Source organism: Orbicella franksi, chromosome 2 (genome assembly GCF_964199315.1).
Source record: "Orbicella franksi chromosome 2, jaOrbFran1.1, whole genome shotgun sequence".
Lineage (NCBI taxonomy): Eukaryota > Metazoa > Cnidaria > Anthozoa > Scleractinia > Merulinidae > Orbicella > Orbicella franksi.
Genome location: NC_138146.1, coordinates 33,127,951 through 33,150,792, shown reverse-complemented (window position 1 = coordinate 33,150,792; position 22,842 = coordinate 33,127,951). Strand labels below are relative to the sequence as shown.

Below are 22,842 nucleotides of genomic sequence, written 5' to 3'. Positions count from 1 at the left end.
TTTCAGGGTAATGAAATCACTTAATTAAGCTTGTACATGTGCATCGGTTACTTTTTTCAGTATGTGTATTGTGCGTATTCAATTTATAAGTAGCGCACGTAAGTTTGAAGTCATTAAAAAATATCTGGCTCGTGGTTTTACCCAAAGGGAACTGGGAACCAAGTGGTTCGTTTGTAACGGCTTCCTTTTACTGCAGCATAGCAAGGTTACCCAAGCATAGTATTTGTATATTTATGACATGTTGAAAATGTTAAAGTCTGTATAAAAATAAAGTCCACGAAACTAAATCTGCTGTTTATTTCCATTGTTACGTTGTTTTTCCAAGTAATTTGAGCAATTTTTGGTCAATATATATTCTTTCATGTACTATAGGAGCGCGGTAGGCTAAGGCACGACGTCCCAGCGTTCGACTCGGTTCAGAAATTGCTTTGCGAAGTGTCCGCTGCCATTCAACTTCGTCATCCTCATAGTGCAAGAACTTAACTTCTCAAACTTATTAATAATTCATCAAGTTAGAACAAAGAAAATGACAACCGTGAAGGAGGTTTGGATACCCGGTATTAATTAGCACAGATTCTCAGGCTGATGATTTTACTTCTCCATTTACTCCTTAGTTTTTGTTTCGATTGAGAAGATATATCGAACACTCGAGACAGTGTTTTATCGGCCATCCAAACACCTCGAATTTCGTCAAAAATACTCCGCTGCGCGTCGTATTTCCGACTCCCTTCTCGGTGTTTGGATATGATGATGAAACATTGTCTCTCGTGTTTGATATATTACAACGTTCCTATAAAATGAAATTGCACATACCTTGTTTGTTTCAACGCATTTATGGCGGATATTTCAAAACGGTACTTATTCTTGTGGAGCTACTAATAGAGTGCCACTGGCGACCCGCACTTCGAAATGGAAAAAATATATATATACATCGCAGCCGTCCATTCACTAAAAATCTTGTCCAGTTTTGAAAAAATATGAATCACAATAACCCAAAAATGTTTTGACTGCCTTCGAAGCTCGGACAAGTCTCTTGAGTGTTTTAGCCCGGTTTCCGAAGTGACGTGACTAGTAGCCCGACCCAGATCCCACTTTGCGCCGTCGTGAACATAGAAATTACATGTTTAAACGCCTGTAGAAAAGCAGGGATTTTATCAATCGAGATAATTTTTTCGCTGAAGTAATCAGGGAAACTAGTAGATTTTATTAAAGGAAAAAGAAATTGGGGGGGGGGGGGGTTAGTGGCACTTTAAGATAGAGGAAAGAAGAGACAGACGAGTCTTGACAGACGTTTGTGGTTGCATGTAGATCAGTTTAGGAGAAATATGGGAGATGCCGTTGTAAGTAGTGTATTCTCACTTTATTATTCAGGATGGCACAGATTAATATTGCTGCTCTGTAACCTTTATTTGAATAATCACGGACTAAGGCTTCCAGTGGGAGCTCACTTTGTAAAACATAAAAAAGCAGAATTACTTCATAGTACCTCAACAGATCAGCCAGAGACGTCAGAAGTATAATGAACAGTATAATAAAAAGCAACGTATGAAAGTATTGCTCTATATAAGCTCTTACTTGAAAGACTCTTAAAAGGTTTAATCTGCTGTCAATCAAAAGTATAGGCGACAATCATGCTAATTGCAGATATGCTTTGGATGAGTCCGTTTCACTTCACGGATAAATTGATTTCTACGATATCCCCGGAGAGTTTCGGTATTAAACTAATTAGGCGTGTACCGTCGTGATCAGAGATTCATAAAATCTACTTCTCCAGTAAAATAAAACAAAACAAACAAAACAAACAAACAAACAAACAAACAAACAAAAACACAGTGAGACGTACGTAAAGCAACTTGAAAGTTCAGTACTCCATGAATGCCACAACAAGAGCCAGCAGTAGAAGACAGGCATCGGTGGCAAACGGATGTACTTGGTGTCCAGTCCCCTTTGGGGGAATCACGCCCCATTTAATCTGGTGTTCCTCGTTGATGTTAAGTGACAGACCGGTGATGTTCAAAACCTAAAGGCAATCAAAGATGGCAAAATAAAGACAATATAGCAGCTGCAATGGTCATGCAATGGCGAAATGGAAGCCGTTTAGACCGGACATATTTTATCCTTCATCTTGTATAAAGTATAAAATTTAAGATGAGCATTATTTATACACGTATCTCGACGTTTTCTGACACGAAGTCGACTGAAACATCGAGATTCCAGGGAATACAAAAGTAATGAATTCGTCGATGCGTCACTTGGCAAGTGTACTGCTATATAGCAACAAGGCGTTTAAACTTAAGCCATAGAGGACTTTCCCGTGTTTACATAGCCTCATCTAAACACGAGGGAGCTGGGAAAATTCATGACAGTCACGCAAACACGAGACGCAGTCGAGAGTTTTCTTCCAATCCCCAAGTCCCACCTCCCACCTATCGACCAATGAGAGCTCGCGTACTATCTCAAATGTTTTATAAATGACAATAGGCCAAGATGTTAGTTTCTGCGTCGGCGACACTTTTGAACTTTACCATGTACAACCATGGTGCTAATTTGGTCATTTCCAAGTAGCCAATTTGAGCCTGTCTTAGATTCAAATAAACTCTAGCTACTTAACAAGGTTAGTTCTCAGTCACCTTGGTGTCCTCGTCATAGCTAGCTTTATCTTGCATATCTTGTCCATCGACACTGAGCGGTGATTTGATATCGTCTTTATCAAGCCCGTATACTGTTACCGAGCCCCATTTAGGAAGGTCTGAAGCTGAGTAACCATTCTTTTCCATGGAAAATGTTAGCCCAGACTAACAGATTAAAGGAAATGTTCTTTTTATCAGTTTACCCTTTTTTGCATCCAACATTGCCCAAAATCCCACCCATCCCCAAAAAGAAAAAGGGTATTAAGTAGATGAATATTAAAAGCACTGAATTAAAAACGACGAAGTTGGTACGAGTAAAAGAAGAGTTGACAGACAAACTTTACAACCAGTTTTCTATATTTCCATACATAATTCTTTATTCCTTTTTGCATAAAAACATGCATCTGATGGCAATAGGGCACTAACGTAAGCCCTTGACAAATGCAGCATTGTTTACTATAAGGCTGACTGTTGTTGACCTGTCATCATCAATCCCAGAAGCTAAAAAAGAGGTCGCGAGAGAATCGTAACCTTAGTTCGCGTTGATCTGTTGCTCATAATGGTGAGATCTTTCCATAAATTAAATTACTGCAAGAACTTGGATTACTTACCTCATCAGCAGAGAACTTTATCAGCAGGTATTTGCTATTTTTGACGGTGTCTAACAGAAGAAAAGTAGCAGAGTTAGCCAAAGATAAAACTCGGTTTAAAATTGATGTAATTTGTAATTTTATTTTAATGCTCGCTGCCCAGAGTACAGGATTGAGTCCAGTGAGGACTGAGAAAAAGTGCGCTTGTGTTATTTTTGCGTTCGCTGCACTTGGTTTCCAAATTTAATTTATTGCTGTTGTTGCTAACACTGTTAAGCTGTTGTTCTGCTATACATCGTTTTTTTAATGGTTTATTATAAACTGCTTGTGGTGAGAGAAGACTCGCCGCGGCAGCGTGTTCACATTTTTCTTACTTGTGCAAAATTGTTGGTTGAGAAACAATTCACAATAACAAGACGAATATGACAATAACTGACCAATAGATTCTCCGTCATCCCAGAAAAGCTGTCCTGAAGCTTCTCCTTCATCTCCCAGCGCTACAATCAGACCCATGGGCTTCTTACGACTGCAACAACAGTACAGTGTTACCATCATATGATAAGAACATTGATTAAATAAAGTTGCTTGTGTCATATTTTAGTCAGAATTAAAAAAGGCAATGTCTTTTGCACACACTGCAGGGAGCTCCTGTTAAGCTTTGTTGTGATCCTCGATGATTCGGCCGTTAGAGAAAAACGTGAAGATGTTTTTTTTAAAGGAGCTCAGTCACGGTATTTTGACGTATTTTGGCCATGTGCAAAATTACCTTCAAATTGAAGGAAACCTAGAAATAGTGGTTTACTAAGACAGAAGAACACCAAAGAGGAAATAATAATCCATAAGGGAACAAGGATGGTTGTGGGTGGAAGAAGATTGACACGGATTACAAACGACAAACTTGAAAAATTTAGGCTAAGGTTTTCGAGATGCGCAAACCTTGACGTGGCTCCTTTAAAGGAGCTGCGTCACGGTTTGCGCATATGGAAAAGTTTAGCCTCAATTTTTCAAATTCGTCGTTTGTAATCCGTGTCAATCCTCTCCATCTTTAGCCATCCTTGTTCCTTTATGGTTTATCATTTTCTCTTTGGTGTTTTTCTATCTTATTAAACTGTTATTTTCAGGTTTCCTACCATTTAAAGGTAATTTTGTACGTGGCCAAAATAAGTCAAAATACCGTGACTGAGATCCTTTAATATGTTTACATCATGTATTTTTATTTGTATACCCACGTATAAACACAGATCAGGTACCTGAAAGCAGTGTTGTTGGCAGGTTCCTGGGTTGGGATAATGTAACCGCCTCGAACATGAAGAGGAATGTGATCAAGAGGAGCGTCTAGAGGCACGTGACCCTTACGAGTGCTCATCTCTTTGCCCTGAAAACAGACCGCTCTTAATTAGCAATCATAGTTCGTAATGACGCAATGCAATCACAAACTCTATCGATTGTATATATGACGTAAATAATTTAACGCTTTTGTGAATTACCCGTTTGTTTGAATTAAGCCAATCAAAATTGAGGTATTTTCCAAAATGTGTAACAAACAATCTAAAACGAGGTTAAAATTTCGTGCAGAGAATTATTTTTCATTTATTTTTTTCTAACTTTTGGTGAACATTGGCTTGTGCTCGGGCCACATTTCGATTGGACAGGAACGGGTCTTGAATTGTTTCGTCAACTGAAACGAGGAGAGTTACAATGACAGGTTAGCCGAAAAGAACCTACCGTGTAATAGTCATACCAACGATCGTCTGGGAAGTATGCATCAACAGTCGTCTTGCTCTACAAGATATCAAGGAGTAAATAATGGTCAAGAGCTAGAATGCGCTGGTGCATTTATTTTTTTTATTTTCAAAAAATCGATCCTACAGAAAACTGTACTACTCCTAGCTTCAAAGTGCATACGAAACATTCAGCGGGAAGCAGCTCTTATTAAACGCTTGCTATCGTGTATAAATAAATACTTTACCTTACCTTATCTCAGCTGAATATATATAACAAACAGATCGACAGAACTGTTTCGTGGGAGTGTTTCCCACTCGTCAGGATCTAGATGACAACGTTAATTAGTTGGTTTATATAGAGTTCCCTTGGAGTCACACGTGCTTTCACAACACTGTAGACGAAGCTCCATTACTGCTGAGCACTCTCTCTCTCTCCAGGGCAAATCGGACCACATATTCAGTATAACAAACAGATTAAATACCTAAAAAATACTAGCACGGTTTTAATTCACATTTCCTCGATTTTACCCTAATCTCGCACACTACTTAAAGAAACAGATCTGCGTTTTTCTTTATATCGCATAACTAGAAATTGTTAAGTACGTTTTTTGCATTCAGTTCCTCTCCTGGACGTTAACTTATTGCAATGACTCCCCCCCCCCCCCTTCGCCCCCCAAAAAAAAACAAAAAAAAAACGTTCGGATATTACCTCCTCTAAAACTGGTGAAATAAGCAAGGATGGTCCCCAGAGAAACTGCCTGTCAATTTCCCAAGTGTCTTTGTCATCTACAAACCTTTCGATAAAAATATTTGTTATTCCACGGTTATATCTTGATTACTGACCGACCGTGTGAGCAGTGATTCAAGCATAAGTTCACTTACTCATGCATTACAGGTCGAACCACTGTGGAGCCATCCATTTGTGCCTCATAAAACAACGTGTACAGGAATGGCAGCAACCTGTAACGTGTCTGAAGTACTTTACGCGCCTTGTTCGCGAATTCTTCACCAAATGCTGCAGGGTCTTGCGCCTGATAAAAGGAAAGAGAAAAAAAGGAATGTTGATAGACATTGAATAAATGAATTAACAAAGAAATGACAAAAAAAGAAAGAAAGAAAGAAAGAAAGAAAGAAAGAAAGAAAGAAAGAAAGAAAGAGAGAAAGAAAGAAAGAAAAGAAAAACAGGGATGATACTGAGAGCCTTCGTTTGCACAGAAATCCCTACGTAATGCTTAAGCTCCGGCAATTTGTTAACGGGGGCGGGCACCTTGGCAAGGACGTCATTCAAAAAGATTTTTTCCCCTTCCTGACGCCGCACAACAATTAATTTCTGGGTTGCTCCCATCCCCTAATACCCCTAGGACCCCAGGGAATCATCCACATAATTGTTCAGGTGTTTAAGTAACTCGAGAACAGAGTAATGACAAGAACTCTACAAAAGTATAAATCTTACGACGGAGGTAATTACCTTGTTTCCAAATCCATTGTGGTTTCTGAAGAAAGGATAAAAAGCGCCAAGTTGAGTCCACCGTAGGCACATCTCTGGTGTCGGATGATCGAAGAAACCGCAAACATCTGCTCCGATCTAAAAAACAATTGGATCATCAAACTTGAGCAAATCGACACGAGATTGACTTTAGGAATACTTTGAAATACTTAGAAGCCAAATTGTACAGAAGCCCCAGTTGACTGGAGAAAAAACTCGCAAGGAGAGCTCAATTTTGACAGCAAATTTTAATAATTTAAAAGAAAGATCGACGCGACTTTAAATGTCTTCCAAAAAATCACATGGACAGAGACAAGGCTAGAAAATGTTGAAAATGTTCTGCTACCTCGAGAAAGGTTTGCATTACATAGCATGATTCTTTACAAAGACAAGAATTGTAGTGTTACGTATCGCCGCTTGATTGGAAGGAAACATTAACAGACGCAAAAACTCAAATACTGTACACACTCACGTAGGGAATGCCAAAGAGGTTGAACTCGAGCATACCTGAAAATAACACAAAAAAAGATAGGAGCAACACCAGCAATTACAGTATAAATACGTTCATGAAAGATAAAAATATACTGACATTGGACAAAACAGAACATGCATTTACCAACTATTGACGGATGGAGTTGGTCCCATGATGCCTTGTTGTCTCCCAGCCAATGACCGGCATATTTTCCGCTACTGGCGAATGTCGATCTTGAAATCACCAGACTCCTTTTTCCTGTGCTTTGCCTGGCAGCGCTGAAACAATTTAGAAAATAGCAATCTCACAAATGTTGGTTACATACAACTTTTACAATGAGGTGAAAGAAAAACTGATGGGAACTATAATGGGTCAGGCAACAATAAGGGATGGTGATACGGACTTGATTAAGTTCCATCCGCAATGCGCGGGTGAAACTCCACGGAAGTCTGTAGGAAATAATTTCTGCCTGCCTTGGAGACTTTCATTCGTTCCATTTCCAATTGTTTAATCGTGATTCTCTCGTCCTGATTACCAGCTTCCAGCTTTCCAAGAATGGACTTCTGCCTGATTAAATGTTGCTCTGTCGGTACTATGGCCACCGACCGTAGCCCGAGATTTCACCGCAATTCATTATCCATGTTATCTTATACTTACTCCAGGGTGACCAATGTCTGACTCCAGCCGTACAAGCTGTGAACGTTGTAATGTAGACTGTTGGTTTGTTTTGCATTCATACACACAGTCTTATCCGCCAAGATATTCCCGACAATCCCTACAAGAGAAAACAAACACCAGTAGTATTTGTTACTGATTTGACAGCAAAGTTTTTCTCCCGCAGTTCAAAGGTGTGATATTTCATACATTCACTTGAAGAAAGTCCTTAGAAAGTGCTTCGTACATTTTTGAACTTTTGAGATTAGAAAATATCAATAAGTATAACAAAATTGTTCCTCTTTGTTATCTGGACCCGGGCATATGAAGTTTCTTCCACTGTACAAGGCAACTGTTACCATTGCAGCGTAGGCAACAAGGAACTAGCATTGGACTGTAAATTCTCATTTTATGGCGATAAAGAGGGCATAAAAACTTACTCACTTGGTTTATAAGGAGGATAGTCCCACGTGTTTTTGCTGCATCCACTCACACTCCCAGGAACAAAGTTGGCAGGCTCGTTCATATCCTAAAGAAATTGGATACCATAAGGGGTGCTATTACTTTACTACAGCGCTACTGCATGAGTAGAGCGGGGAGTGGGTAGGACTTTTTTTCTTCTATGGCATTTTTTGGCGGGCAAAAACGAAAAGTTCAAATTCCTTAATTAAACAACCGGATGTACTTAGTGCGATGACTAGATCAGATATATCACAAGCACAAATTGTGGGGTAGTTTCTCGAAGTATCAATTACTGTTTCTCTTTTTGGCGATTGAAAATAACTCATGAAAATGCATGTCAATCTAAAAGAAGCTAAAAATTATAAAAACTAGGAAATAAACAAGCTTCAAAAAGAACTACAAAAGCTACTGCAAAGAACGGTGTTTCTAGATAACTTTCTCAGTTTTCACCTTCAAAAGTCGTTACTCAATGTTCCTTGCCTGGGCGCGAGGAGTTAGAATGAAGTTTAACCAGTTTAGAAAAAAATAGTTAACCATGCGAACTTACGATCCACAATCCGTCGAATTCAATGATGTTGTGAAAGTCCCTGATGAGTTGTCCCCAGTATTTACTGATGTTTGGGTGGAAATAGTCTGGAAATGTGGCATACTGACGGTACAGCTAAACAAACGAAACATTGTCGCTGGTAAGCTAGACTTGAAGGTAAGCTGAGATTCTCCTTTTTATCTCTTTTCTTTCCAAGAGTATTTTTTATTCCCCTGTGCTTTTGTAATTCGATCCAACTGTTTGTCGTTTTTGACAATTTAATCGTCGTTTTTTATCCTGTTTATTATTATTATTATTTTATATTCTCTTTTAGGGTTCGGTTTCACGATGGAGAAGCTCGAGTAATGGCGAGTAGGAATTTTTTTTTTCCATTTGCTGTTCTTTGCAGTGCCGTCTTCAAGTAGAACCAAATACCAGGAATAGATCTCTAGGGTATTTTATGGCAAGTGTTTTCCTGATCAGACACGTTTTTCATTCTTTTTTTGTCAGCCGGACATCTTTCTTTTAATTCCGTTTAAAAAATAATGTTTGGATTTCGTCCAATTACAGACCGCTTTATTCTAATTGTTATATTTAACCAAGTCTCTTAAAACAACGGACTAACGGAAAAAACAAGGATCATTATATTCAAATACATCAAAATTACCAACCCTTGTTTGCTCGTCCCAATCTAAGCTGCTGTTAACTGTGACGTTTTCAAATGTCGGCCAAACCTGTAAAAAACCGGTCACACTAGTTACATGATTGAAAATTAGATAAGGATAGTGTAGTTTGACTTTTCCCCTCCCACCTTCCTCCTGCCTCCTGCCTCCTACCTCCTCCCTCCTCTCACATTCACGGCACAAACATAAACATTCAAGTACCTTTCCAAAAAGGTTCTCATTCTTTCTAGAGTCGCCATCTTTGATGAACACGTTAAGTTCGTTTCCCCAGTCGTAAGGACGATAACCAGTGTCGTTGGCTCCAATAGCAGGGTCCTAATGATTGTTGTTAAGTGAGTGTTAAACAACCACTGTATAGCTATGAGCTGAATACTTATAATAGCTGTTTTACATAGTACCTGTCGAGTGAGTGACACAATCATATAAAATATATGAATTTCAGATGAGAGTAAAAGGTTTTCCATTTACATGTATGGACCTTGTTTGGTCCTGGTGCACTAATACCTTTGTAAGGAATTTATTTAGTTAGCTAAATGAGCTTTATCTTCTTATCTAGCTAGGATGGCAATAAGATGACCATTCCCTTACCTATATTGAATCTGGATAAAAAGGAATCCTATCATACGAACACTAACCAGTATAATGATGTAACGCAAACCGTCCTTCTTGATGGAGCGAACAAATTCAGGCAAACCTTTGAAGTTGACAGGATCATAAGTAAAGTCTTTCTGTCGGATCATGTAGTCAATGTCGCCAAACTGCACATCCTAATTGATAAAATGTCAACAGAAAAGAAAACATTGTACGTCAGAAATTCATTTTGAAAAGAAGGGAGGGGGATGGCTTCGCGAACTTATCAAATTGGCAAATCCAGGGGTTCGGTAGATTATCAAGTCCGTAATAAACACGGTAACAAACATCAAAGAATCATAGAGTATATCCTCTGTAAACGTTCTACAAAGGGTATCAAGTTTAACTTTTTTGGGAAAATTCGTCCTTTTATACAGTAATCGGATCAAATCCCAGCTAAACAATAAAATTCAATTTTCCTCGTATATCCGCGAAGAAATTGTCTCACATCCGGGGAGTCGGGAAAACATTTCTCTACCCGGCGAAGACCCATGTTTCTATGGAAACGTAACAGAGAGGGCAGCAACACACCTGTGGAAGATCATTTTTACGCATGTTCTCTACCAGGCCTTTCACAGTCTCAATCTTGTTGTAACCCCAACGAGACAGCTGGAATCCTAACGACCAGTATGGAGGCAAAAATGTGCGACCGATAGCCTGAAAAATTATGAAGAACGAAGCTTGTCCAAGAACTATACATCAGATTGAGTAGCAATGTTATGACGGCTTTCGTAAAACTGGTATATAGTGAAATATTATTCCAACGCAATTTGCTCAACTTGCTACGCTGTAAAAGTTGAAATTACGCAACTAACTACATGTGACAATGTGGGAAAGTGATTTCGTTTAAAATCCTATTGTCATGTTGAGCATTTTTTGTTTCGTTCTGCTTCAATAAGATCTTTTTAAAAAATACGTAAAATTAGGGTAATCATATATTCATCAACTTTCGGCGGAAATCATTCCAAAATTGCGCTATATCCAAATGTCATCATGTGTAACTAAATTCTTCGCCGACGTTAATAAGAATTGTAAGATTACCTCAGTATACTGTTTGACTACGTCCTCAGGGGAAGGACCAAGGAAAATGTGGAAATCAAGAATTCCTCCGATTGTTCGATATGTAATGGCCGGCATTGGTTGTAGGGCGACATCTGTTTACAGAAACAACTTTGAGTCAGTCATTAGTTTTGAGGAGTTGTTTGACAGTGTAAAATGCTATTAGCTTTCCCTCACATTTTGGCAAAAAAAAAAAAAAAAGTGAATGCGCCGAGTTGGCACAATCGTTTTTAGGCTTGGCACTTCCCACCGGATAATGAGGATTGACACATTTTGGAGAAGACAATTCACTAAATCTTGATTCTTAGTTTCTAACTAGCTATAATCTATGTGGCAGCCTTCCTACTGCTTTCAATTACTTTCGTAAGCCCGCAACTTTTGGATAGTTTAAATGTGCACCAATCGTGGAACGATTCAGTTTACAAATAGAAATATTCTCAAAATGAAAAGAGAAAAAAGGTATACGTGTATATCCAGTTAAAAAGAATTTATGTTACACTTAACAGAACAATAATATATTTCTTTAAAAAAAGGAGATAATTTTGGTTAAGCTTTTGTATCCTTCTCTGATGTCCATTTCTTCTCTTAACAAGTCAAAATTTCGTTTGAGATAACTACCTTTCTTATTATCGTTACTTTCGGCGGGGAGTGTTCATGAAATTTCATCACTAGAGCACTTTCGGAGGGTCCTTACTTTGAAACTTTACAGTGACTATGAAATCTGCATAAAAATTCAGAAGAGCGTGATTATGCTACTTAGACTTACCCATTGCGTTACTGTTCATCAGAAAAACTCCATGAGATTTGCCGTCATTCTCCATACAAGTGTAGAAAGGATGATGCCCATACAAATTTCCTCCATTCTGCAGGCATTTAGAAACAAAGTTCAGTAACAAAGTTCACGAAGTCTTGATCTCATTCATAGATACATCAGTGTAACTTAAATCTAGAGAGCTACTCACAAATGGAAACTGGTCTCTAGTGAAGATAGCAAGCACCTCCCAGGTTGATAAGTTGTGTTTAAACGTCTGATGCTCCTGTTCACCAAAGCCATACACAAATGACGAGGGGGGCTGGGTCGAGATCTGTATGAACTGGTCTTCAAATATGAACGGACCAACAGAGGAGTCCCATCTGAAAAGTCAGTAGTTTTATGAATGTGTTTCGGCTGGAAGATAGACTATGGAATGAAATGACTGCCTTTAAAATACATAAACTAAAAACGTGGTGAGTGCTTAGACTACAACGTCAATGTCCTTTGATCCTGACAGGAATTAAACGCCGAGAGAGCCATTTTGAAGTTTGGTGAACATTATTGTCTCGCTTTAATTTTCACGATCTATATCCCGAGTGTTTAGTTGATCTGTTAACTCGAAGATCACTTAAAATTAACCATTCTGTTAGTGTTAAAAAAGACATTTTACTCTGGACTGGGTCGTCTAAAGCCCGATTAAGCTAGCCCGGGTTTAGCGAGAATTTTGGTTTCAGTTTTGTAACTTTTCGGTGAAGTTTTCTGATTGAATTGTCTGGCCTTCAGTTTTGAATTTGAATAATCTCAAGCTACGCAAAACACAAGCAGTGAGAAACATTTTTATACAAGAAAACTTAATACTCGGGTTAACTTTTAATCCTGGGTTAGCGTTGAGCGGCTTTTGAACAACCCGGCCCTGATTATCGTTTACACTCAAGATGTCCAACTGCGCTATTCATTAACAACTGTCACTATCTCACAACACTCACACTCGATCTACGCTACAAATTGTCTTAAATTGTATTGAAATCTCTACTTACAGTACAGCATCGGTGTCTTTTCGTAGTATTTTCAAAGAGAAAGGATCGTTTTTGAACTCCACTGTGTACGTCGGATCTGAAGCTTTTGACATCGCCTTTGGCATAGGTACTGGTACTTCATATCTCTGCGTTTTGGAGTCATAGAGCTGCGGAAACAAACTGACCCATTGATTTCTGAGGAGAACATCTCATTTTACCTCGCTATCCATGAGCCATACGATCTAAAAGGGCGGCCCAAGGAAAATGACATTTGAGTCCAATGTTTTGGTTAGCACCAAGATAACACACACAGCTACATTTCCGCCAATTTAAGAGCAGTTTGGTCCAATAGTGGGGCATTTCTTCAAGGCAGACATCCCAGATTGTATAAACTGAATATTGTCAATACAGAGAATGCCCTACTATTTTAATGTAGCAAGCTCTCGCTTTAGTACTGCGATTAATGAAAACCTTTATTCATTACCTTAAACCTGACTCGGTTATTTGTCTGGAACTCTACATCAAGTGTGACCTCATCTATGTCTTGCCCATATATGGTACTGGCAGAGCGTCTTTTTAGTGTAGCTTGGTAACCTAGTTGTGTTTCCCGCACATGGCCTTCAATCTTGTATCCACCTCGGTACGATTTTGGAAAAAAGCACCACGGAACCCCCTGTAGAAGAAAATACCAGCTGTTATCTGGCAGTTATAACAGCAGCAACTTACTGCTGGTTTATATAATAAGACCTGACGATTCTCTTATAATTTTACGTTTTCCTGGTTTTCTTTTTCCCTGATTTGCTGACAATCCTAGGGGTGGTGTGACAGGAGCGACCTGTCCCTTTGTTTTTACTTGAAAAAATATTTACACTTGACACTCGCTCTTGACTTCAAACTTGAATGGCCTCAAATGAGAACACAAATTCAGAGAAAGAGCAGCCCCTTTTCTATTCTCTTGTCGATAATTTTATTACCTAAATTGACAGAAAAATTCGCACAAATGCAGATGGATTTTAATGTGCTACAAAAATCCTCGTCAATCTTGTATCAATTTCAGATCAGATGAAGTAGTTTGCAGCTTAGTAGGTATAATGTAAAATTGACAGCTAAACAATAGATTGTTTGCCGAAAAAATTGATGAAAAGGATCAAATGCATCCGCTGCAATAGGTTGCCGTGACAACCAACTGCCAGAGTAACGCCTGCCTCTAAAAGGTTGAAATACTAGGCTAAAAACGCTATCGGATTACATCATAATAAGATATTCTCGCAACAACAGGCTCGGGAAAAGGAGAAACTACTAGTAGTCAATGGAGTTTTCTGTGTATAAAATCTGGGCTTGACTTCTGACTGCAGGCAAGCCAAGATCACAACGGATTAATAAAAAATGGACGCACACTCGACAGGACTCCGTCTGGCGTCACTTAGGGTTATAGAGTTGTTACAAACCTGCCAATGGTCTTTCTATTTCCTTAGTGGAGCAGTTGTGTTTTTAGCGTAATCTGACTTTCCCTTCGTTATGTTAACTACTCACATACATATTTCCTCATGTAATGGCTGATTCTATCGGCCTTTACTGTTTTAGTACCTTAGTGCCTGATTGCTCCCATGTGCATCCCCGAGCCTCGCAAAGAGTTTGGTTTCCAACTTCAGGGTAGCAGTCGATTTTATCCTGATCAAGGACACGCTCGGCGATGGCTGATGTCAGAAAGAAAACACCGAGAAATATGAGAAGTATCGCTTGTTTCTGGAAGGACGCCATAACATTTAACTGAAGCCAAGCTGCAATAAAGCTATCAATGAGATGTCAAATGCAGATACCGTAGAATGATTCGACTGTCTGATGATGGCCTTGTGACATTTTACATCATATCACGCAAGACTACTTTAGTCACAAACGGTTTTATAGCGCTGAATAGCGTGACGGCGGAAGCCTTGCTTGCCTTTGGAATCCAGATAGCAGCTACTTGTAAGCCTCGCGCAATAAAGTGATCTTTAAAAAGGATTAAACCGATAACACTGAATCATACTCTCTCCAATTCTCACACAGCAGTCAATTTTTAATTTTACCTGCAATTTCTTTTATATACGCCTGACGTCATCATTTTTAGATCGAGCCAGTTCATGCAAAACAGATAGTCGACCAATCAGAGTCCGTTAAATAGTCTGAATGATTTTAAAACAGCTTCTAAGTGTTTAAACGCTCAATAACTATGCGGTGTTCTTGAGTTTTCTAGCTTTAGACGACCACACTCTCCCATCCCACCACAGTACGCCATAATCTCCCACTGTTGAAATAACACTACATAGAAATCAGAACAAAAAATATAATTTATTCGTAACTTGAAGTTATATTGTTTGTATTCCATTATTTCATTACACACCCCATAAAAAATAAAATAAATAAAGAGAATAATAAAAATAATGATATAGAGAGAAAGAAATAAAGGACTCCCTACCTATCCTCTTTCGAATTTGTTTGGACTGTATCCGTGTCAATGAACGCTCACACGTTTCCGCAAATTTTTGTACTCTTTCGTACAGTAATCGAACTTAAAGTACATTAAACTGCTTACTCACTTCTGCTCCCCTTTCTAAACTCTACTTTTCTTAGTTTAGTCCTTCCTAAGCTCGATTTCCGCCGCTTTCTGGCGATTTCGGGGGAGGAGCGCGGGCTCCTTTCCCGTACAGCGGCTGGTAATCTGGCCTTGGCCCTTCCTCCCTGGTCTGCCGCGCGGTTTTTATTCAACTCTCGCTGACTTGATAGGACTTTAGCTAACTTTAGAGAAAATAGGTCAATTAAGATACCATTCTATCTTTAGATATTCTGATGAAAGTCTGGTACGAAAATCGACCCAGAAGTCCAGGTTTATTCTCCTTTATAATCTATCCACAGACCCTCTTTTGTCTTTAGTTTGTCGAGATCGCAAGCAAAATATTAACCACAGGGGATATGAACGAGCCAAAACGCAAGGGGGTTGGGGCTAGGGAAAGACCTTTTTTCGCCTCCTTCATGGTCGCTCTCGCGCTTTGCTATCGCTCTAGAAGAAAAATAAATGACAAAAAAAAAAAAAAAAAAAAAAAAAAAAACGTCTATGGACAGACTCTACAAGCAATCATCATAATTTATTTTTCTTTTTGATAAATTGGAAACTTCATTTAATCCCAGCTATGTGTATGTTCAGGGCCGTTTCTCGAGGGTCCCGAAAAGTTTCCGCACCCGAAAAGCCGTAGCAAAATCCCAAACCTTTTGACTACAGAGCTGTTTTATTCACATCTTCTTAATACGAACAGAGGTTCTCTTCACATAAGAAGTTTCAGGCGTACACATATCCCTGTCTTTAAATACCGATTAACTAAAAATGGATTTTTCGGGCCCGAAAAGATTCCGGGGCCTTCGAGAAACGGGTCCCACTTGTGCGGGTTTCATGGTCGTATTTGTTGAATGAAGTACATGAGCACGCCGAAAACCACTTCTCTCAACGACGACACGTCATTAGAATTCGCAAATGTTTTGGTCGAGTTCGCCACCAACAAAACTGAAGTCAAATTAGCTCGTCAATGAAATACTTTTAACTTTATCTTGCGTAAAGAAGGCATGGCACTAGGGGGGCAGCCGCTGCCCCAATAAAATTACTGTCTTTACTGTCTTTTGACTTGGATGCCTTGGCATCCCCTCGTTGAGCAGCCAACCTTTGCTCCTGTTCTTCCTCTAAAGCCTTCATTTTGTTGTAAATGTCTATGCCTAAGTGAAACATGCACAAGAGGAAACAGACTCCCGCAGCGATAAGAAACATAGTGCTCGTGCCCGCAGAATCAATGATGACACCGCTGATTCCTGAGCCCAGGGCCATTCCCAGTCCCCAGTAACATCCATGGAGAATGCTTTGAACCATGGGCGTCGCCTCTGGAGGACATAATATAACAAAAAAAAAAAAATCAGTGCCAAGTGACAAATTTGGAGTTATTTAGTATATTACACAAATTCGGGTGCAATGTTCTATTAAACTGATCACCAAAGACAAAGGTCATGTAAAATTATCTTATCTTTGTACCGTACAAAATGCATAGAGACCAGTACAGAGAAATTGTACGGCGGTGAGGCATTTTCTTGTGTTGCGTGCGATAAATCGAGAGCTTAAGTAACTGAAATATAGAAACACAACTTGAGCGATCAGTCACGTGGTGTACTGAAAAAGGAGAACATCGAGGTTAGCCAAACAGATCTATTTCGATACTCAGTGCTTGAGGAAATCGAAGGTGATTTATTTGTGGCCATGTTTTCCCCGCACGTCATCGCTGGAATATCCACTGGGGGAAGGTCAGCGAGTAGTCTTAATTAAACCACATGAATACAGAATCACTGAATGCTGGCCAGTTCTGTCATAGTCAAACCTTCAGTCCGGTGGTTCATGGCTTTCTAACTAGTCATTATGGAATTTGGGATATTTCAGATTTACAACCTCTACAAGCCCGGGGGCGAATTAACCCCCCTCCCCCCGCCCGGTGTACCAACCTTGCGGTGCGTTCACGTATACAGCAGCAATCGACCACACTCCTCCATAAGTGATCCCTTGAACCATTTCCATCGGGATTACAAGCCAGGGATCCTTTAAGTAGGTGTACATGAGGTATCTAGCGGTGTAGCAAGCGAAAGCAAGGCAGATCATTCCTTGTTGGCCGATGGCCTCGACCACGTGACCAGACAGGAAATACATGATCACTTCGGCCAGGCAATAGACAAGCAAGATAATGCTGAACAGAACGGGAGTTCCACCGAGGTCCTGAAGATACCAGAACAAGAAGGCATTTTGAAGGCTGTGGAAGTATCCAAACGCGAACAGCGTTACCAGAAACACGCCATTTTTGAAGTTGTTGAACAACTTCATCGCATCCTGGAATTCGTACCCGTTCGGCTCCCCTTCAAGTGGCCTGTTGAACTCGACACAAAGCGACACCAACACTGTGATGCCAATAGCGATCTCGAAAAGGTAAAAACAGGGCAGGTAGTTGATGGTATCTGTATACACACAGTCGGTCATCAAGGACACCCACACAGCGACAAGAATGGCGGCGAGACTGAGTCCGAGCGAACCAAACAATCTTTGTTTACCATATTCACTGTCAGTTTCCACTAGGGATCGTACAATGGCGTTATCTGCCAGCATTGGTGTTGGTGTCGTGATGATTTCGGTAAGAATCACAATAAGAACAAGAGTGCGAAACACCCAGGTGTTGTATGCGACGCGGAAATCTTCCTTTGGTCTTGGGCTTTTGACCATGTTACCCTTTGTCTCGTACGGCCGGATTCCATAGTCTCTCTTTTTCTTGACTATTTTGTTTTCTGTTGAATCTGACAAAAGCTGTTCTTTATTATTTTCGTGTGGAACTTTAGCTTGGCTGTCGTCCTTAACTGGCAAGCCACGATTTGCTATAGTTTCCATATGGAGTTTCTGTTTTGAAAGAGCAACAGGAGTTTCGATTCTTTGATTGAAGCTGTCTGCTCGTGGTTCTACATTTGCATGCATTTCGTCCTCTTTTGCATCATGCCCATTCAGTTGTAACCACGTTGAAACAAATTGTGCCTGTCTAGCGCCATTGTCGATTGTTTTCACTGATTTAACGTTCTTCAATAAACTCCCTTCAGTATTTTTCATCTTTTTTAAGTCCTTGTAATTCCTTGGATCCCATTCTTGTAAGGAGTCGGAAAGATGCGAATTTAGAACTAGCTCTCTCGTGGAAATGTTGCTGTCAGATTTGACGCTAGAGTTGAGAAGTGATGAAGCTGGTGTTGAAAGTACAAATTCATGAGTTGTTGAACCCTCCGCGGCATATCCATAACAAGGAATATTGTTCGGGTAAACGAAGGATTGGCCAAAATAACCTATAGTCCATCCAAGGATTGAGATAAAGTACACGACTTTTGGCTTGCTAAATCTATCCGTGACCATTTTCCACAACGGCAAGCACACAAGTTTCACAGCTGGCCTCAAAGCGAGCAAAAGACCAATTTGCCCAGGAGTAAGCCATAGCTGCTTGTAAAACAGACTAAAGAATGGAAATAGTGAGCCCAAAGCTGTGTAGAAGAAGAAGTAGAAAGCCTTCGACACCAGGAAACTCTTGTCTGCTTTTCGAACTCTCTGGATAGCTTTGCGCCATTTTGACTGTTGTGAGGGTTCATCGCTTTCAGGGTCGAAGTTCTCGTCGTTTTCAGAGGGTGAGTCTGATCCAATAGGCTGGTATGAAGAAGGAATCATTATTTGTCGAACAGCACTCGATCTTAAGGTTCACATTTTCTTGAAATCTTCGAAAACAACGGAAGAAAACGCCTTCCTCTTGTCAAAACCGAAACTCATCCGCCGCTCACAACAACATTAGCATGCAAGAATAAAAGCCATATCCATCACCCCTCGTAACTCAATATGTTAATACGGTTAATTTATATATCTTTCAATTGTGGGCAGTCAACCGCAAACTATTCGCATGTTAATTTACACAGCTTGGCAGTAAACGATCTAAAGATCGTCAATGACGTTTTGGCGCAAATAAACGAAAACGACAAATAAAAGACCTGTCGATCGGCCATCGTTTACGCCTGCATTTATATCAGATCTGTCAGGTCAGATGTGTTTCGAGGCGGTATCTTGTCAAATGAAAATGTGGAGTCGGGCTAGAGATTATTTGAATGAATAGCCCGTGCTACACATAACTGCAAAATTACAAGAGCCCATCATGGCAATGGCTCCCGAGAATTGTTTATGGCATCCGTGAGATTAATCAACTTTGCCTGGCTTTTGATAAATAAGCCAAAACGTACGGAAACCATACAGCTTCAAAACATGCGAGGTCACTTAATTCCGAGCCTTTGCCCTCCGGCTAACCATTATTGCACGACAACAAAGAAGCATAACTAAAACACAGGTCTTGAAAAAACAATAAAAGGATCAAACCAAGGTTTTTCCTTTATTTGGAATTTGCCGCGAGTTTTTTTATCCTTAAGGCAAGAGTGAACGCTCTCAGCCACAGAGGCGTTGACACCTTCCTTAGTAAAAAATTCCGCTATTAAGAGCACAGGGGAAACAAGAATTCATTGTCAGCATGTCATTGAAATTTATTAATCATATTCGAAGGGATGCGCTGTCATTTACGTTAAAGCCGAGTTTCAATTGACCACAGGTATCGAGGAGCAACTTTGCTGTGTTAAAAAACTTCACGCACACTTTCAACTTTTTATGGCAAGTTATTAAACGGTTTTCATATAGCCCTGAATTGAAACTAGTACATCACTGAATAAATATTTTTTCGGATGACATTCCCCGCTGGGTCTTCAACGCAAGCCTTTGTAGTTTCCACTCAGTCTTAGGAATACTTAGCTTCGGAGCTGTTTCTGAATGCTGAAAAGATAACTTCACGCGACAAGCTAGAGAAACAAAGTTTACTTTTGGGGTTTCAATTTCACTATGACAGAAAGCTCGTTCCGATGATATTAGAAATCGAACTGAATAGTCACCATAGGAATGCATGGAATCTGCACAAGTAAATCTCTAATTAGCTTTTTAGAACTGAGCTTCACTGACTTTGAATAATAGACTAATTACCGATGAAGAACTTTTGTACTTGATGGAGGGCAAATCATCTTACCACGTAAAAATCATTTAGCCAGACCCGGTTGAATAGAAACTCGTATGACTGACAAAGCTCCGTGCAGTTTTCCCCCTCATGCTTCCATATGATCATGACATGCTCTGCCTCACCTCAACTCTATACCAATCACCCGTTGTTTCTGACCCTGTCTTGTCAAGCTAAGTTGTTCTCTGCTTCCCTCTCTCCCTCAACTGATAGCTCGCTCCTATTTCGCCCTTCCATACAATGTTATTGGACCCCGAACCTTCATCAAAATGCAGATCACTTTTCACTAATAACTAATGCAACGTTTTTATCTGCATCACAGCCATTGTTCTTAGTTTTTACTTTTAGTTTATTTTAGTTGCCTGGTAAATAAAGTTCTGGTTTCAGGGGTGCTTCCCAGGCTGTACTTCTCCCCGCAGAAAGTGCTATGGCTACCCTCGGTGATAGGTACAGATCTCTCCAGGATGCTACTATCGTATTGTCTGACCTATTGTCATCCCTTGAGAACGGCACCCCTGTTCTAGGCTATGGTATATGTGTTATATATAGGAATACCGCTGACCATTATGCATAGTTGTGCGCGTGTTGAGTTATTGTTTAACCAATGACATTAAACAACGTGGTTGGAATGTAGACCCAAAATGGCGTCTGTGTCATGAATATGTAACATGGTGTCAAAATAGTGGGATTTCGAGCGCCACGGAACAGGGCCAAACACATCAGGATGGCCGAAGGATACGCCAATTCGTCATTCAACTGGCCAAGAATGAACTGGGCCGCTGCGGACTTGAGTAAAGAATGGGAAAGGTTTTATCAACATTGCGAATTCACGTTCGGAGGACCGCTCAGCAAATGCACTGAGAAAGAGAAAATATGCAACCTTACGAGCTTCGTCGGCGACAAAGGCCGAGAAATTTACCTCACTTTCCAATAGGAAACTGTGCAAGTTGGATCTGGAGAAAGGTCCACAAAATGTAAATGAAAAAGACATACTCCAAAGAGTAGTCGGAAAGTTCAAAGCACACCTCGAAGCAAAGAAGAACCCAATTATGGCGGCAGTTAAATTTGATCGAAGACGCCAGTTACAAGGGGAAACGTTTGACTCCTTTGTCACCGATCTTAAGCGCCTGGCCCGTGGTCTGGACATGACAGAGTCGAATAAGTTGATCCGGAACGCCATCGCATGCAAATCTCTGGACGAACGAGTAAGGCAACGCTGCTTGGAGAAAAGTAAAAACCTAACCCTGGAAATGGTAATTGACATCGGTCGGATGTTCGAAGCGACCAAGGATGGAATGCAAGTGATGTCTGGTGAAGACCCGAAAGTGGAGGTCAATAAACTTGCATGGAAGAATGGCTCGTCTAAGAAGAATGGCTCGTCTAAGAAGAATAGCTCGTCCAAGAAGAAACATGACCAAGTTCAAAAATGTGATAGGTGTGGATACAATACCCACAAGCCACAGGAAAAATGCCCAGCCAGAAATGAATCATGCAACAAGTGCAAAAAAATTGGACATTTTGCCCAAGTTTGCAGAAGCAAGAAAAGCAATGTAAACTTACTGCATGAAATGGTCCATCCTGGAGAAGACTTTTCTAGTGATGAGGAAGGTCCTGACAGTGGTGTACAACTACTACATGTAGCAAGCCTAGAAATGAATGGCGTGAGTGACAGGCAGAAAACATGTGAAAATGACGAATGGTGGGAGGTTGTAGAAGTGGGCAACAGTACCCTGCATTGTCAACTTGACACTGGTGCCTATGCAAGTGTAATTAACACTACTCAGCTCAAGCAAGTAGCACCCAGTGCCCAGATCAAACAAACCAAGAAGACCCTGGTGTCATACAGCCAACACCGAATCACACCCAAAGGTTATGTCACTCTTCCCATAAGATTCAAGGACAGGGAGTTAAATGTGAACTTCTATGTCATAGATAGTAAGCAGAAGCCAATATTGTCAGGCAAAGTTTGTCAAGCACTCAACTTGGTTCAGCGGGTACATAAGTTACAGGCACATGTAGATCCAAACCTAAAGGAACTACTTGACCAGTACCCAGACCTACAAAGTGCATCCGGAGCCATGCCTGGAACTTACTCTATCAAGATTGACCCCAAAGCAACACCAGTGGTTTATGGGCCTCGCAGACAGCCTGCAGCACTCCTTCCCAAGATCATTGTCAAGCTTAAGGAAATGGAAAAGGAAGGACACCTAGCCAAAGTTTCACAGCCCACTGACTGGGTTAACTCTATGGTAGTTTCAAGTCGAGGTGAGAAGATCAGGATCTGCCTTGACCCAGGTGATCTGAATAAAGCAGTGAAACGGGAGCATTACCCAATCCCCACTGTAGAAGAAATTGCAGCCAAGATACCTGAGGCAAAAGTGTTCACAGTCCTTGATGATAAAAGTGGGTATCTCCAGATAAAACTAGACTACGAGTCCAGTCTACTGACAACGATGAACACCCCAATTGACAGATACAGATGGTTAAAGCTACCATTTGGAATCAAATCAGCTCCAGAGCTGTACCAA

At 40.3% G+C, this 22,842-nt stretch overlaps 2 protein-coding genes across 2 annotated transcripts; both read right to left on the bottom strand.

Moving 5' to 3' along the window:
- Nucleotides 1–1,009: 1,009 nt before the first annotated feature.
- LOC145479414 (maltase-glucoamylase-like) lies at nucleotides 1,010–14,941 on the bottom strand. Its single transcript, XM_081457775.1, has 24 exons — nucleotides 14,274–14,941; nucleotides 13,171–13,359; nucleotides 12,708–12,853; nucleotides 11,879–12,050; nucleotides 11,683–11,779; nucleotides 10,899–11,011; nucleotides 10,389–10,514; nucleotides 9,863–9,994; nucleotides 9,429–9,542; nucleotides 9,216–9,278; nucleotides 8,566–8,679; nucleotides 8,001–8,085; nucleotides 7,560–7,677; nucleotides 7,047–7,180; nucleotides 6,903–6,937; nucleotides 6,413–6,529; nucleotides 5,827–5,975; nucleotides 5,654–5,738; nucleotides 4,946–5,002; nucleotides 4,471–4,595; nucleotides 3,658–3,746; nucleotides 3,242–3,291; nucleotides 2,631–2,795; nucleotides 1,010–2,020 (listed from the first exon to the last, which is right to left on the bottom strand). Exons 1-24 carry the CDS (start codon nucleotides 14,445–14,447, stop codon nucleotides 1,862–1,864), a joined length of 2,808 nt encoding a protein of 935 aa, XP_081313901.1. The 5' UTR covers nucleotides 14,448–14,941; the 3' UTR covers nucleotides 1,010–1,861.
- A 57-nt stretch (nucleotides 14,942–14,998) lies between these two features.
- On the bottom strand, nucleotides 14,999–19,289 carry LOC145479415 (major facilitator superfamily domain-containing protein 6-like). The gene is made up of 2 exons (XM_081457776.1): nucleotides 17,202–19,289; nucleotides 14,999–16,592 (listed from the first exon to the last, which is right to left on the bottom strand). Exons 1-2 carry the CDS (start codon nucleotides 18,940–18,942, stop codon nucleotides 16,264–16,266), a joined length of 2,070 nt encoding a protein of 689 aa, XP_081313902.1. The 5' UTR covers nucleotides 18,943–19,289; the 3' UTR covers nucleotides 14,999–16,263.
- Nucleotides 19,290–22,842: the final 3,553 nt, after the last annotated feature.

Coding starts and splice junctions, on each gene's coding strand:
- LOC145479414 (XM_081457775.1), bottom strand. CDS start 14,447: ATGGCGTCCTTCCAGAAACAAGCGATACTTCTCATATTTCTCGGTGTT. Junction 10,515..10,898: donor TAGTCAAACAGTATACTGAG/GTAATCTTACAA, acceptor ATAATTTTTCAG/GCTATCGGTCGCACATTTTT. Junction 2,796..3,241: donor TAAAGTTCTCTGCTGATGAG/GTAAGTAATCCA, acceptor TTAATCTGTTAG/TCTGGGCTAACATTTTCCAT.
- LOC145479415 (XM_081457776.1), bottom strand. CDS start 18,942: ATGATTCCTTCTTCATACCAGCCTATTGGATCAGACTCACCCTCTGAA. Junction 16,593..17,201: donor ATACGTGAACGCACCGCAAG/GTTGGTACACCG, acceptor TATGTCCTCCAG/AGGCGACGCCCATGGTTCAA.